This window comes from Nicotiana sylvestris, chromosome 10, assembly GCF_000393655.2.
Source record: "Nicotiana sylvestris chromosome 10, ASM39365v2, whole genome shotgun sequence".
NCBI classification, from domain to species: Eukaryota; Viridiplantae; Streptophyta; class Magnoliopsida; order Solanales; family Solanaceae; genus Nicotiana; species Nicotiana sylvestris.
Window position 1 is genome coordinate 113,327,347 of NC_091066.1, and position 16,062 is coordinate 113,343,408.

At 32.0% G+C, this 16,062-nt stretch overlaps 1 protein-coding gene across 2 annotated transcripts; it reads left to right on the plus strand.

Moving 5' to 3' along the window:
• The first annotated feature begins 11,287 nt into the window (after positions 1-11,287).
• Positions 11,288-15,440, plus strand: LOC104236870 (protein-tyrosine-phosphatase MKP1-like). Of its 2 annotated transcripts, XM_009790903.2 has the most exons (4): positions 11,288-11,364; positions 11,445-11,501; positions 12,079-14,713; positions 14,981-15,440. In XM_009790903.2, the coding sequence occupies exons 3-4, from the start codon at positions 12,200-12,202 to the stop codon at positions 15,053-15,055; spliced, it is 2,589 nt and encodes an 862-aa protein (XP_009789205.1). In that variant the 5' UTR covers positions 11,288-11,364; positions 11,445-11,501; positions 12,079-12,199; the 3' UTR covers positions 15,056-15,440. The 2 variants fall into 2 exon arrangements, with proteins under 2 accessions (XP_009789205.1, XP_009789206.1); XM_009790904.2 differs by lacking the exons at positions 11,288-11,364; positions 11,445-11,501 and adding an exon at positions 11,664-11,888.
• The last annotated feature ends 622 nt before the right edge of the window (positions 15,441-16,062 follow it).

Consider the following 16,062-nt stretch of genomic DNA (forward strand, 5'->3'; position numbering starts at 1 on the left):
TTGGTTTAGATATAGTATTTATTATGAAATAATTGTTTATTCAGTTTTAATAAAGTTTTAAATAGATCATATAATAGTCTGTGTCCTTTGCTTATATAGTAGATGATTTAGTGTATAGAGTTTAGCTTATACACGGAAGATTAAATCATCGGTTCTTATAAGTATAAAGTTTGAGTTCACAATCTAATGATGGAATTGGACAAACCATCAGGAATGATTGTAGCACAAGATTAAATATAATTAATCTTGATTATGGGAATGGTTTAATTCCAACTTCTTGTGCTAGTACATTTTGTATGTATTGAACGGACCAGGTAGAGATAAGTATTTTATACTGACTTAATAAAATAAACTCTCTAGCCATTAAATGTACTTATACTCTTAATCTTGATATAATTATTATTAGTTGTGTATATTATTATTGTTTTGATTTATTAAAAGGCGAGATTCTTTCGTGGGTCAATATGCCTGGTAAATTGGATAATAATAATATACATTGGCGAAGTAATAGTTAGTTGATGGAATCCATGTCTCGGTTTAGAGATTGATGATATACCTTTATGAAAGCTTATAAGTTTTCATGTGTAAACCCGACCGGTGGATTTTGTATCCGACACATGAAATAAGTTAAGCGAAAGTCTAAAGGAAATAATCAATAAATTAAATCGTCAGTAATTTAATTTAATTGATTCGTATCTGAATCTTAACATGGGGAGTTAAATAAGATTTAATGGATGAATTTCGAAATTGAATAAGGAGTGTAATTACGAATTTTTAGTGGAATAATTCGTAATTAATTATGGTGGATATTAATTTCGAAAATTACAAATTAATTCCATAATTGGAAGCCTTGTTAATTAAATTCTGTGGTCCCTACTGTGCCTAAATAATAGGAAATAAAGGAATCCTTTTTCTGGTGGAAAAGAAAACCTAACAGGTTTTGGAAAAGGGTCTTAACCCTTAAAACTTGTGCTATAAATACATAAGGTTTTCCACCTAGAGGGATGAGTACATGGTGGCTGAAATTTTCAGCCAAGTTTTCCTAGAAATTTCGCCCACACGAAATTGCTATTTTCGGGTATTATTTGGGTAACACAGTAGAAGACCGTGGAACGTTCGAGGATCACGATTGTGCGGGTGATGGAGATTCCATTAAGAAGTTATGGAACTGAAGGCTCACGTGGTAGAAAAGATATGTTCACGCTTCAAGAGGTAACCCGTGAAATCCCGTTTATGCTAGTTGTCTAAATTACATGTGATTTTGATACTGGGATTGCTTCCGCTGCATATAATAATCCATCAATTGGTATCAGAGCTCACTCACATCTAATTAGATAACTAAGTTTTTCATGAAACAAGAATATGGTGTTTATGTGCATTTTTTGAATTACATATATATGTGGTTTTCTGAAAAACTGCACTGTTGTTTTGTGAATTAACTATGCATAATTTATGGATTATTCTTATAATCATGAGATATATGTTTTTTTATTGATATTTGATTGAGATTATCTGAATTTTTTGGGGTAAACCCTAGAAAAACGCAAAACCTATTTTTGACCGAATAGCCGGAATTTTTGGAGGTCAGCGAACTTGACGGACTCCGATTGAGCTGAAATTTGGTGGGTCCATCGGAAACGCCGAGGTGAGAAACACTCACTGCTTAGCAGTGAATCATGGTATTTTTCGGCGTTTTGAGGTCGTTTGGATTGTGTTTTGGACGTTTTTCTATTTTCTGAAAATTATTTCTTAATAATTTTAATTCTTTTTTAATTCAATAGTGTTGGGGATGACTCCCCATGGTCCCCATGATTAAATACTAGTCATATAATAGGTTTGCACATTGACTATTAGCAAATAAACGTGTTGTTGTATTAAATTCAATAATAGAGGTGTAAGATTTTATTGACTAGGTCTTACAAGGTATAATTCATATTGTGTAATGATATAATTATTTTGTAAGAAAGTAAAATTCTCTATTTGATATCCTGGATGACTAATGATTGGAGCGTTTGGCATGTTTGTGCATAAAAAATTTCTCAAATTTAAGTTTATATTTTCATGCCCTACGTGATTACTAGTTTGGATTTTCGATGAAGAATTTTGTTCTCTGATTGGAGGTTCTAATTAAGTGAAATATGACGGTATGTTGTATGAGTTTTATAATGTTGGTATGACTTTTAAGCTATGGTCTACCATAAAATAATTTTATGAGCTAAATATATATTCACTTGTAAATTGAGAATTTTATGAGTAATAAATAGTTACCACTGAAGTGGTTTGTTTATTTGAACTCATGAAAAATTCTTAGTAAATTTGTACATGTGAAATTATATCTATTCATGGATTGAGCATTATGATTAATAAGTAGGATCCACAAAATGGTCTATTTATTTGAGTCACTGAAATATGTTTAATATACCATGTGAAAATTATCCTTGAGAAATCTACATTAATGGTGGAGGTTCATAACTAGAAAAAGAGTATTTATCTTTGGGTACTAGTGAAACTAACTCCACCCATGAGAAGAGATATTGGGGTTTTCACTGAACGGGAGAAAATATAATATCTCAGGTTCTTATGTATTTAATAAAAGGATAATTTATTGCAAAAGGAGATATTATATATCCTAGAAATAGGAAGAAAATAATATATGCCTTGAGCTCATAGTGTAATTATAAGGAGAATGGAAATCAATATCATATTTATTTTAATTCATGAAACTACTTAAAACGGTTATTCTCCGAGTTTGGTTACAGGCTAGTGGTCATGAATTTGACGGACTCCGATTAACCTGAAACTTGGTGGGTTCATCGAAAACGATCTAGTGAAAAAAAAACTCCTTGCTATGCAGTGAATCATGTTGTTTTTTTGGCATTTTGAGGTCGTTTAGATGGGTTTTCAAGCAGTTTATTAAATTGAATTTGTTATAAATATGAAAAATTATTCTTTATATATCGGCTATATTTGTGTTAAATCTGAAACATGATGATTTAACTTGATATGATATATAGCAAGAATGCAAATCACATGGATTTAATCCTGACTACGCCAAAAAAATAATTTATTCGAATTTGGTCTAGTTTTTGGCGATCATGAATTTCACGATCTCCGAATGACCTGAAATTCGGTAGGATCATTGGAAACGATCATTTAAGAAGAACTCACTGCTATGCAGTGAATCACATCGTATTTTGATGATTTGGGATCGTTTAGGTGAGTTTTTTGGAGGTTTGACGGATTAAAATGTGATTTACATACGAAAAGTCATTCTTTCTATCATTTTATATGTCTAATCTGGAACATGATAACACATGTTGATTTGACATGAATTGGTATATGATAAAAAAAATGTAGGTCATATTTTAAATTCTTAAAAAAATGCTTAAAATGATAATTTTCCAAATTTGGTCGCAATTTTTGATTGATATGAAATTTGGTAGATTTATCAGAAATAGTCCAGTCAACAATAATCACCACTATACAGTGTGAAATATTAATTTTAGTATTTTAAGACTGTTTAAATGGGTATTGAGCATTTTTTTTAATATGGAACTTAATCCTCAGAGAAAAGTTCGTGGTTGTGATAAAGTGGTGATGGGAATAAACCCCTATGCCTTCATTTTTTTTTTTTATAGTGAGATAATAAATTTATGTGTTGACATTAGGTCTTCCTCCATATCGGATAAATTTATTATGAACTCACTGGCTATAGTTACTAGTTATTGATAACCAGTATTAACTCTCCATCTGAGCTTAAAGGGTTGAATCAATTTTGTAACTACAATACAATCATGATTAAGTGGTGATAGAAATATATTTCTATGGTCTTCCACTATTAATTTCAAGTGAGTAATAAATTTATGTGTTGACTTTAGGTCTTCCTCCATATCGGATAAATTTATTGTAAGCTCACTAGGTGAAATACTAGTAATTGACATCGTGTACTTACTCTCCATCTGAGTATACATGTTGGATCAATGAAACTAGAGCTATTAAAAATGATGTTCACTTGACTTAAATTAACAGTATACTCTCCATCTGAGTTGGGTCTGTTTTAATTATTGGAGTGAATAATCTGGCATTGCATATGTATGTTGCATGAGTAGTTCTTTCCCATCGAAATTGCTATTCAAGATGCATGACATATATGTGTAGTGTGTTTTAAAATTTTTGTATTAAAAAGTTATATACAATTGACTGAAAATAATAGTATGCTCTCCATCTGAGTTGGTTCTATTTATTTTTGGATTGTATAATTCTTGCATTATATAATATACTTTGCATGAATAATTCTTTTCCCATCGAAATTTATTATTCCAGATGCATGTATGTATATAAATATTGAATGCAGTCTGAATTTTACTATTCAGTGTTTTGACTTATTATGATCTATTTAATATTTTTATCTCAACTCCACAATGATTTTATGCAATTTGTCGTATTACTTGTTAAAATTTTCTTTTAGTGATAAGGCATTAATTTTAAGGATGCAATATATGTACTTTTGTTAGAAGGAATTTAATTCCGGTTTCTGGGCAAAATAAGAGATGGATATTTGTTTTATTTTTCGAATAACTCTTGAGTTATTGAGCTTAATAAACACTTTATCTCTTGTGGTACATGAATGCATGACCTTGTTATTATATATTGATGTCTCTCCTGAACAGAACAATATTAGTCTACCTCATAAGAGAATATGTTCTTCAAAATTGAGTAAAACTTATCTGTGCACTTTTATCTAAGTCATATTAATCTGGATAGGATTTCAAGTTGGTCAAGTATGGACCTTAAGGTTCATTGAAAGTAGAGGCACTACCAACTTGTGGATCCTGTTTGGAAGGAAATTTGACTAAAAGATGTTTCCCTTTAAAAGGAAATAAAACTAGTGATAAGCTAGAATGAATCCTTTCTGATTTGTATGGTTAAATGAACATACTCGTAAGAGATAGATTTTGAGTATTTTATGACGTTCATAAATGATTACTCAAAATATTAATATATTTATTTGATGCACTGTAAGTCTTAATGAATTAAGTAATTCAAGGTTTTTAAGACTTGAAATAGAGAAGCACCAAAGAAATATATTAAGTTACTACAATTTGATTGTAGTGGCGAGCATCTCTCTAAAGAGTTTTTTAGTTACATATCAGAATAGGGATTACATCTCAATTGACTACACCGTAAACTCCATAATAGAGTCGTGTAGTAGAAAGAAGAAATAAGTCTCTTTTGGATATGGATAGACTAATGACGTGTTATTCAGATTTGCCTTATTTATTTTTGGAATATTTCCTGGAAACTTCAAATTACATTCTGAATTTAGTTCCTTCTAAGCTAGTACCTGGGACATCTATAGAACTGTGGACTGAATGTAAGCTTGGTCTGTGGCATGTTCAGATATAGGATTATCCCGCATATGTGCTGAAAGGGAAAGCAGATATGTAAGTTGGAACTAAGGATGGATAGGTGCATGTTTATCGAATATCCAAGAAAACGAATGAAGCTTTATTTTATTGTCCTAAAGAAAATAAGGCAATTGTTAAAACAAATGCATTTTTCTAGATAAGGACTGTTTAATAAAACATGTTCCTAGAAGTAAACTATTTTTACAGGAACTGGGCAAAGAAATAACTAGATGTTCAAGAACATCAAAACCCACACGTCAGAATTGACGTTCCATTGCATTTAAGTAGTGGGAGAACGTTAATAGACATAATATGCCTTTATCGAGTGGGAGTGATGTTTGAACATTGAACACTATAGTAAGAAGTCACTAATATTTCAATGTCGTGAGGTAACGAAGGTAATATTAGTGGTACTTCGTCTTAGTGGGAGAAAGCTAAAGAAAATTATAGTTCGGTGTTCATTCTTGGGATAGTTTCGGTAACAGGATCTCTGAAGAGTTTAATACCAAACTAGATAATTACGACAAAGTACTACTGGACAAATATTGCATCAGATATAACTTGGCAAGATTCTTTAACAAAACCTTATTTGGTGAAGACTTTTAATAGTCATGTAAAAGAATGCCTGAGAAAGTTGTAGATGCATGGTTATGAGTCTAAGTGGGAGATTGTTGGGGCATATACTATTAACCATGCATTTGGATATAGTATATTCTAATAATTATCATGGTTAAAAGTCTAAGTGGGAGATTGTTGGGATATATACTATTAACCATGAGTTTGGTTTAGATATAGTATTTATTATGAAATAATTGTTTATTCAGTTTTAATAAAGTTTTAAATAGATCATATAATAGTCTGTGTCCTTTGCTTATATAGTAGATGATTTAGTGTATAGAGTTTAGCTTATACACGGAAGATTAAATCATCGGTTCTTATAAGTATAAAGTTTGAGTTCACAATCTAATGATGGAATTGGACAAACCATCAGGAATGATTGTAGCACAAGATTAAATATAATTAATCTTGATTATGGGAATGGTTTAATTCCAACTTCTTGTGCTAGTACATTTTGTATGTATTGAACGGACCAGGTAGAGATAAGTATTTTATACTGACTTAATAAAATAAACTCTCTAGCCATTAAATGTACTTATACTCTTAATCTTGATATAATTATTATTAGCTGTGTGTATTATTATTGTTTTGATTTATTAAAAGGCGAGATTCTTTCGTGGGTCAATATGCCTGGTAAATTGGATAATAATAATATACATTGGCGAAGTAATAGTTAGTTGATGGAATCCATGTCTCGGTTTAGAGATTGATGATATACCTTTATGAAAGCTTATAAGTTTTCATGTGTAAACCCGGCCGGTGGATTTTGTATCCGACACATGAAATAAGTTAAGCGAAAGTCTAAAGGAAATAATCAATAAATTAAATCGTCAGTAATTTAATTTAATTGATTCGTATCTGAATCTTAACATGGGGAGTTAAATAAGATTTAATGGATGAATTTCGAAATTGAATAAGGAGTGTAATTACGAATTTTTAGTGGAATAATTCGTAATTAATTATGGTGGATATTAATTTCGAAAATTACAAATTAATTCCATAATTGGAAGCCTTGTTAATTAAATTCTGTGGTCCCTACTGTGCCTAAATAATAGGAAATAAAGGAATCCTTTTTCTGGTGGAAAAGAAAACCTAACAGGTTTTGGAAAAGGGTCTTAACCCTTAAAACTTGTGCTATAAATACATAAGGTTTTCCACCTAGAGGGATGAGTACATGGTGGCTGAAATTTTCAGCCAAGTTTTCCTAGAAATTTCGCCCACACGAAATTGCTATTTTCGGGTATTATTTGGGTAACACAGTAGAAGACCGTGGAACGTTCGAGGATCACGATTGTGCGGGTGATGGAGATTCCATTGAGAAGTTATGGAACTGAAGGCTCACGTGGTAGAAGAGATATGTTCACGCTTCAAGAGGTAACCCGTGAAATCCCGTTTATGCTAGTTGTCTAAATTACATGTGATTTTGATACTGGGATTGCTTCCGCTGCATATAATAATTCATCATGGATAGGCTATAAAAGTGCTTTTAAGCTACATATTTTTAAGCTAAAATATCCAAAACAAGCCAAAACCAATAAGTTGGGCAACCCTAACTTATTACTTTTTGGCTTATAAGCTCCTTATGTTTGACCAAGTAATCTACCTTACTATTCCATTTACTTTTTCTAAACCCCAAAACGACCCTTCCCTTACTATTTGAAGTGTTAGTTCTCATCACCATTTTCCAGTTTATCGTTGCTGCTATGTTCACCAAAATTAGTTAACTTTTTTGAAGTGCTAAAAGGGAAGCCAACAGTAGCTTTTTAAATAAATGTTTCATATATTCTAATATTTTGTAAATATTATTCTTTAGCTTCTTTTTTTGGTTACATAACAATTAAATTTTTTTGTGTGGTTGAATCCGTCCTTTGCTTAATTGCTGAAACTATATTCTAAATCAAATATTTCAATGAATTTATATGTTACCCAAGAATCTGAAGCTATGAACGGAAAAATCACTTTTTTGATCAAATAATTATTATTGTATATTATTAAAGAAAAAATTTATATTTAGATAATTAATTGAAATTGAAAGTGATTTAATTATAAATTATTTGTATGTGCGTTAATTTAGAATAAAATATTATAGTAATATCTTTATAGTGTTAACATCTTTAATGATATTTCAGTCATTTTAACAGAAAAAAGTGTTTGCTAGCATTTGTTTACTAAATACCCCGACAACTTTTTTTCAGCTTCAGCACTTTTTTCCAAACACGGAACTGCTCATTTATAAAAACAAGCTCCGACACTTAAAAAGTGTTTTTAAGCACTTATGCTTAAAAACCACTTTTTTAAGCCAATCCAAACGGGCTCTAATTGTCAAGCTTCTAAAATCAACTTATTTTGATAAGAGTTTTTCAAAAAATATACTTTGATGGGAAGTAGTTTGTGTTTGGCTATTAAATTTAAAAAATAATTTTGAGTATTAATTAGTGTTTGACCAGGCTTTTAAAAAGTGCTTCAAAATGTATTTTTCTCAAGAGTCCTTTTCAAAAAAATGCTTTTGAAGAGAAACTATTTTTTTCTATTTCTCAAAAATTGCTTCTATTTCTTCTTAAAAGCACGTTTTTTCTTTCAAAAACTTAGCAACTTTTGGAAATCAACTTTTTCTCAACAAAAAAATATCTTTTGCTCAAACAGTGGGTAAACGGTTTGAATATTAATTTATGATTTAATAAATTTTATTTTATTCCCAAACAAAAAACCTCGTAAAACTACTTCAAAATTATTTCCAAAAATCGAAAACTATATTTTCCATAGCCAACTTAACATGGAGTATTTGTTTGATTAAATTTTTCTCCCGTTAAATAAACTCCCAACTGCTCTTTTTCTTTCCTTATTTTTTTTTTAAGGAAGATAAGTTATAATAAGTGAAATACTGAATGTCAAATCAAACTCCAGTTGTAGTCCACAGCCCTGAGTCTACTAGCAGTATAGGTTACAACTTTGAACGTTGCCCATCAATTTATTTGACTATTGATTGCAACAACTCCTACTAAAAGCTTTCGTTTAAAAATATTTTTTTCTTCACTAAATCCAAAAAATTATAATAGTATATGAGTAAATAATAATACTGCCATAAAATTATTTTATTCTAATGTTCTTGGTTTCTCTAATTCTCCACGCCTTAGGTTGATTATAAAGAAAGTCCAAGATGTAGGTCGGCAGTTTTAATTTGACTCTAATAACTCAATTTTCTTTTCTGTTTTTTTTTTATTTAATTTCTTCCTTTTGTCTTTCTTATTCTCCCCTTTTCATGAATTTTAATCCTACGTAATAGGTTAATCCAATGATTTTTTTTCTTTCAATAGTTAACTTAAGAATAAGATATTTTTTTGCCTAGTTAAACACAATTAAAAACTTTCTTCTATTAACTAGTCATTTAAAAAAGATTTATGTGATTATCATACATTTAAAACTTTTTTTGACCTATTGTTTCAAAATATTTATTTCACAACTACTATAAAAGAAAAAAGAACAATAAATAATTTACAAATTAACATGAATAAAAATTAAGATATTTATATTATGAAGTCACTGAAAGGTTGTTCGGGAGGATTCCCAATCCTATCAAGTGAAAATCGTATTTGAAAATTAAAGTTGTGTTTGGTCATGAATACAATTTTGGTTATTTTTGAATTTGGGAGTGATTTGAAGTGAAAAATTTTGAAAAATAACTTTTTAGAGTTTTTTAAATTTATAAAATATTGCGAAATTCATCTTCAAGTGAAAATTAAAAATTTTATGGCCTATTGATTTCGAAAAAAAATAAAAAAATTTGAAACAAAAATGAAAAAAGTTCTATGGCCAAATGGCCCTAATAGTTTTTGAAGAATTATTTTGAAAAGAGTTGCGTGCTTAGGTAGTTTCTGAGAAAATGCTTTTCTGGATAACATTTTGATACTGCAAAATCTGTTTTTAGTTGTTTTGGTTTTAGAAAAACATTTTGCTTTTCTTTCTAAACACAAAAATTCTCAAATATTAATCTAAAACTTTTGCCTCTAAATTTAATTTCTATTAACTAAATCAAATTTGAATTCTAAATTCAAAATGACAAACGTAAAGTTAGTATCGGAAAAAACACTCCCTCCATCCCAATTTATATAGTATTTTTTTCTTTTTAGTCAATTCCAAAATAAATGTCACATTTCTTATTTAAAATTTTTATTTTACCCTTAATGAATCGATTTATAACTACACAAATATTTATGATTTATTTAGACTTCAAATTTTAAAAGTCTTGCCTTTTTTTCTTAAACAATCAAACATAAATTAGAACGGAAGAAATACTTGAAATTTATATCTAATCAAATAATCTAATTGCGACAGTCAAAAATTAAAATGAAAATCTATATCAATTAAATTTGATTAAATAATAAAATTTTATGCAAAATGCATGATTTGTTTGGTGTAAATACAATTAGGACTAAATTTTTTGTATTATCCTTTGTATCAAATGAGGTTATTCTTGATTGCTAGCAGGGGTGTTCATAAAAATCCGAACCAAACCGACCAAAAAACCTGATACTTCTTGGTTTGGTTTGTTTTGGTTTTGAATTTTAAAAATTGATCAAATTTGGTTTGAGTTTGGTTTTAATCAGAAAAAAACCCGAACCAAACCGACTATATGAGTAACTATTTCAAATTTATTATTACACCTATATATGTGTATATTTTTATACAAAGTTTCAAAATTTTTATGGTAAATGTTAATAGTTTGCACTTTTAGTATAGTTCTTTACCTTTACATTCTAGTTTGATTCGTAGCTTTCTTTTGTTAAGTGTAAGAATCCATTTCGTGTTAAAAATAAGTATATTTTTAGTTGAGTCCTTAAATTATTCATCACTATTTGATTCAATTATCATCAATATATTTTGGTAAATAATAGATTTCTCAAAGGGCAATTAATTTGATTGTGTTACGTTAAAAATGTGGTCGCCGGAATATGTGTTTGGTAATGTATGTCTTATATTTAAGAAAAAATCGACAAATAATCGAGAAAACCGAAAAAACGACAAAATCCGACATAAACCGAATCGAAAAAAAAAACGACTTAATTGGTTTGGTTTGGTTCTAATATTGGAAGAACCGACTTAATTGATTTGATTTTTTTTTTAGGGAAAAAACGATTCAAACCGAACCATGAATTATTAAATTAAAAGAAAATTCCCGTGAGGGAAAAGTTCATCATGCGTGACATGGCAGTTTGACCGATTCTGTTTTGAGTGTATAAACTGCCAGCCTGTCATTTTCACTTTTTTGTTTGGCTTACCTGCGACTCCTCTTCTCTCTCCCTTCTTCTTCCTATTCTCAACGACAACAATCTTTGAATTGGTAATTTTCCCATTCTTTTTTCATTCTCCTTCACTTTTCTTTTTCATCATCAATCATTTTCTATTTATACAATTTTGCAGTAATTTTTCAAGAATCAAATGTCTGCTACAAGCACGCCAACTACCAGAATTTTTCCAGTGAGTTTATTCTGACTACTGTTTCTGTTTGATTTAAATTAATTATAAGGAGTATATTTTATGCAATTCAATAGCTTGAATATTTGAATGGACTTTTTATATTCTTTTATTATTATTATTATTATTATGTGGGTTGTGTTGTTTTACGTTGAATTCCATAATTGCCGTTGTTTTACCAAGTCGTCTTTTGTGTTTGATTTGCTCTTATTTTTTCTGCTAAGCATGCAAAAAATAGAGGAGATATGTTCAAGGGTTTTAGGTGGGGGAAAATTGTCATAAAGTTTGAATATTTGAATGGTTTGTTTCTTTTCAACTCCGAACAACCACAAAAAAGGAAATTTTATGGTTCCTTAGAAGGATCCTCATATGGGGTTCTTTGAATTATAGGTAAAAATTTGATCTTTTTCACCTCACAGTTCACTTTTGATGCTTTCAACTTTGAGCAGCCACAGAAAGGGCATTTTCATTTTGTGCTTCTTGTTACTTTTCCTAGTATGCGGATTTCTTGAATTTTAGATAAAAATTTGATCTTTTTACCTCAAGTTCACTTTTGATGCTTTCTTTGTGTTTCTTTCAGCTGGGTTCTCATTGGATTTCTTGAATTTCAGTTGAGACTTGGATGGTCAGCATCTCTAATTGAGCCTTCCTAGACTAAACCCTATATATATGGCTGTGATTGGTTATTTTGATGTCTAGAAATGTTGGGGGTAGATGAGAAGGACAGGGTACCTGGTGGGAATCGGAAAACGTATGCACGGTCTGTTTCCTGGTCTGATAGGTCCCCGACTAAGTCCAGTGCCAAACCACAATGGAATAGTAAAGCAAGGGCTTGTTTGCCACCCCTTCAGCCTCTTTCTATTACCAGACCAACTGCTGAGGAGTGGCCTTGTGCTGGGTCGGATGATCTTGGCGTATGGCCTAATAATCCCCCTACTCCAGGTGTTAGGCTTGGACCAGTCAGCACCCATGTAGGTTCAGCTACTAAGCGGGTTCCGCGAGAATTTGAATTCAAGAAAGACAAGCTTGCTTTCTTCAATAAGGAATGCTCTAAGATTGTGGATCACATTTATTTAGGAAGTGACACCGTGGCAAAGAATCGTGATATTCTCCATGAGAATGGAATCACTCATGTCTTAAACTGTGTAGGGTTTAGTTGTCCCGAATACTTTAAGGATGATCTCGTGTACAAGACACTCTGGCTGCAGGATAGTCCAACTGAGGATATAACGAGTATTCTCTATGATGTCTTTGATTATTTTGAAGATGTTCGTGAACAAGGTGGGAGAGTTTTTGTGCACTGCTACCAAGGAGTGTCCCGATCAACCTCTTTGGTTATTGCATATCTTATGTGGAAAGAGGGGTTGAGCTTTGAAGATGCATTCCAGCATGTAAAAGCTGCAAGAGGAGTGACAAACCCGAATATGGGTTTTGCTTGCCAACTATTGCAGTGCCAGAAACGAGTGCATGCTCTACCTGTGAGTCCGAGTTCTGTGCTTAGAATGTACAGGATGGCACCTCACTCCCCATATGATCCCCTTCATTTGGTACCAAAAATGCTGAATGAGGCAGGGGCTGAAGGATTTGATTCTCGCGGAGCCTTCCTTGTTCTTATTCCTTCTGCTATATACGTGTGGATTGGGAAGCATTGTGACTCTGTAATGTCAGATAACGCCAGGGCCGCAGCCTTTCAGGTAATCCGCTATGAAAAGGCTCAAGGTCCTGTTATAATTATCAATGAAGGCAAAGAGCCTTCTGATTTTTGGAGTGCTCTTAGCCATGGGAGCTTCTTCACTGGTGGTTGCAGCAAAGAAAAGACCAAGGTCGAAGCAAGTTTGTTAGATGGAACTACTGGCACGATTACTGATAATATCATCCAGTATATTGGTCAACAGAAGGTTGGTGAATATGACCTTGATTTTGAAATTTTCTACAAAGCACTTGCTGGTGGGGTTGTTCCACCTTTTCCATTATCAGGTACTGAATCTGAGATGCGTCTTCCTGCAAGAGAGAATGGATGGAGTAGATTGAGGCGAAAGTTTTCCAGTGGAATAATGAAAGAATTTATCACAGCCTCCAAATTGTACAGTCATACTGGTGGCCAAGCGAGTCCTGTACTCGATAAAATGGACACAAGTAAAGAAATCTCTCCTGCTTTGCCTTCATCACCTTCAAGTCCTCAGTGTGATTCACCAGATTCCTTTTCTTCTTATGCAACCAGCAGTCCAAGTTTTAGAGATGTTGGGAACTCTGGTCTTGACTCTGAGCCTTTGCTATCGCCATCACCTTCATTTAGCTCACTTGATTCTCTCTCTTGTTTTCTTGTTAATAAACCAAAGTCTGATACCACATCCCCCTCACTCTCACCTTCAACCTCAGATTACTCCAGTTCTTTCACCTTTTCTCCCTCATCTTCTAATTGGTCCGACTTGGCATACCTATCTGCACAGCCTTCACCTACAAGATTTGAATACGAAGATCCTAACTTTGTGAAGAATGATTCCTTCAAAGAAAGTTCATCTTTACTTTGTAAAGAAACGTCCCTTCCAGCAGAGGAAGCATTTCCAACCTGTCATACTCTTGGACAGGCAAACAGTTGTTTACTGTACAAAGAAGCTTTCCCCTCACTAGCCGAGCGCAGAGGCAGTCATCCTCCTCCTAGGATGATGTTACGTTGCAATGATGATTCCACTCAAATTTCAGCAAAGTTGGTGAGAACATCCTCATTTTCTCTCCCTAGCTTTGGAGACGATACAATAAAGTGTCTGGAGTGTGACAACCTTAATGACGGAGATTTTGCCGATACTAGTAAAGAGGAGTTAATGTTGGATGCTGAGAGTTCGATTACTGACAATCAACTCCCAAATGGAGTTCAACCTGACGATGTATCTCGCAGTTTCTATGACCATCCAATTGTAGTTGCAGATACAACTGATTTAGGTCTTTACCAATGGCCTTCTATGCATAAATTAGGATTGGCTTCTGGGTTTTTTGATTCGAGGTCCGTCTATATCATAGTCATTCCTGACTTGAATTTAGATGAAAATAGTTCCAATAGTTTGTACATTTGGGTAGGGCGTGATGTGCAATGGAAGGAAAGTCCAAATCAAGTGATCAACAATGAATCCATGTGTGAGGATGGTCATGTTCATTGGGAGAAAGTTGGACGCCGTTTTCTTATTCAGAAGGGCCTGGCTACTAGCTCTCTTGTTCAGGTACCTATTCCACTTTTTTAATTCAAACGGAAACAATTGATAATGTGCTCTTTCCTTATTTGTTAGTTGTTGCTTCCTTTAATGTCTCATATATCTGCAATGTCTTTTGTTTAAAATTTGAAACTTGTATTCAACTTCTTTTCAAGCAAGTGATGTAGAGAGACTAGCTTTAAGTTAAAATAAATCTGTGGCTGCAGAAGAATAATTCTTGGGTGTGTGTGTAATTTTGTTTGAAATATAATTATTGTTATTTTGAGTTGAATGCAGATAGTGAAAGAAGGTGAGGAACCTGAGCAGCTTCTTAAACATCTGCCTTGTTTCTCACTTGAGAAGACATATTAGATGTAGTAGGGATAGAACACCGTTGTCGATCGGTTGCTTCTTCAATCCTTCTGGTTAGTGTGAGCATCCCAGGCAGTGAAAGTTGAAGGTTTCTGCTTGTGTGATGTGATACAAATTTATCTGAGGAAGAGCAAACAAGCTGCTGTATATATATATATATATATATATATATATATACTTTTTGTTGAAAATAAGTGTACTGCTCCTTTATCCCTGTTCCTAGTACACTCACCACCAATATGTGCGTGGAACTTTTAGCATTGTTACATACCCCAAATTCTCTTTTTATGTTTTCATCATAAATTGTTCAATGTAGGAGGGGGCTTGTTTGGCTCCAAAGCTTCTTAATTCAATTAATATGTGCGTGAAATATTTTTTGGATTTATTGCTTATTTTTTTAGCCGATATACGTAAATTATACACATTATTATTATTATTATACATCTCCGGCTATTTTTAGTTTAGTTGACATTTTTAGTTTAAGCGATTGGTGGGTAGTTATTTAGGTTAATTCTTCATATTTTAATTGTGTTTTGACGTGAATTCACTTAAAAAGCGAATTGCAATTGTGAGTGAACCAATATTTCACATAAAATATGGCAAATACCACATGGCTCGAAATAGTCAAGGGTGTCTTTCTTTCAAATGCCAAACTCTTGCAAATATTGCGATACTTAGGGGTGACACTAGTGGAAATAGCTTATGAAATTTCTTGGACACTTAATCGCATGATTTGACTAATCTTTCATTCCTCCATGAGAATAGAAATAGCTACTGCTTCCTTCCGTATCAATTTATATGAAGTAGTTTGACTCACGAAGTTTAGAAAAAAGAAAAAAAGATTTTTTTTTTGGAAATTTATAGTTTTAAAATCTTAAAGGGTAAAAGCTTTGTAAGGTTATTATATTTGTGTGACTATAAAAACTTCTCACTAAAGGTAAAATGCGTAAAATGAAAAGTTTAAAGTTGAGTTGTTTTTAAATATAAAAATGTATCTATTTTTTTTT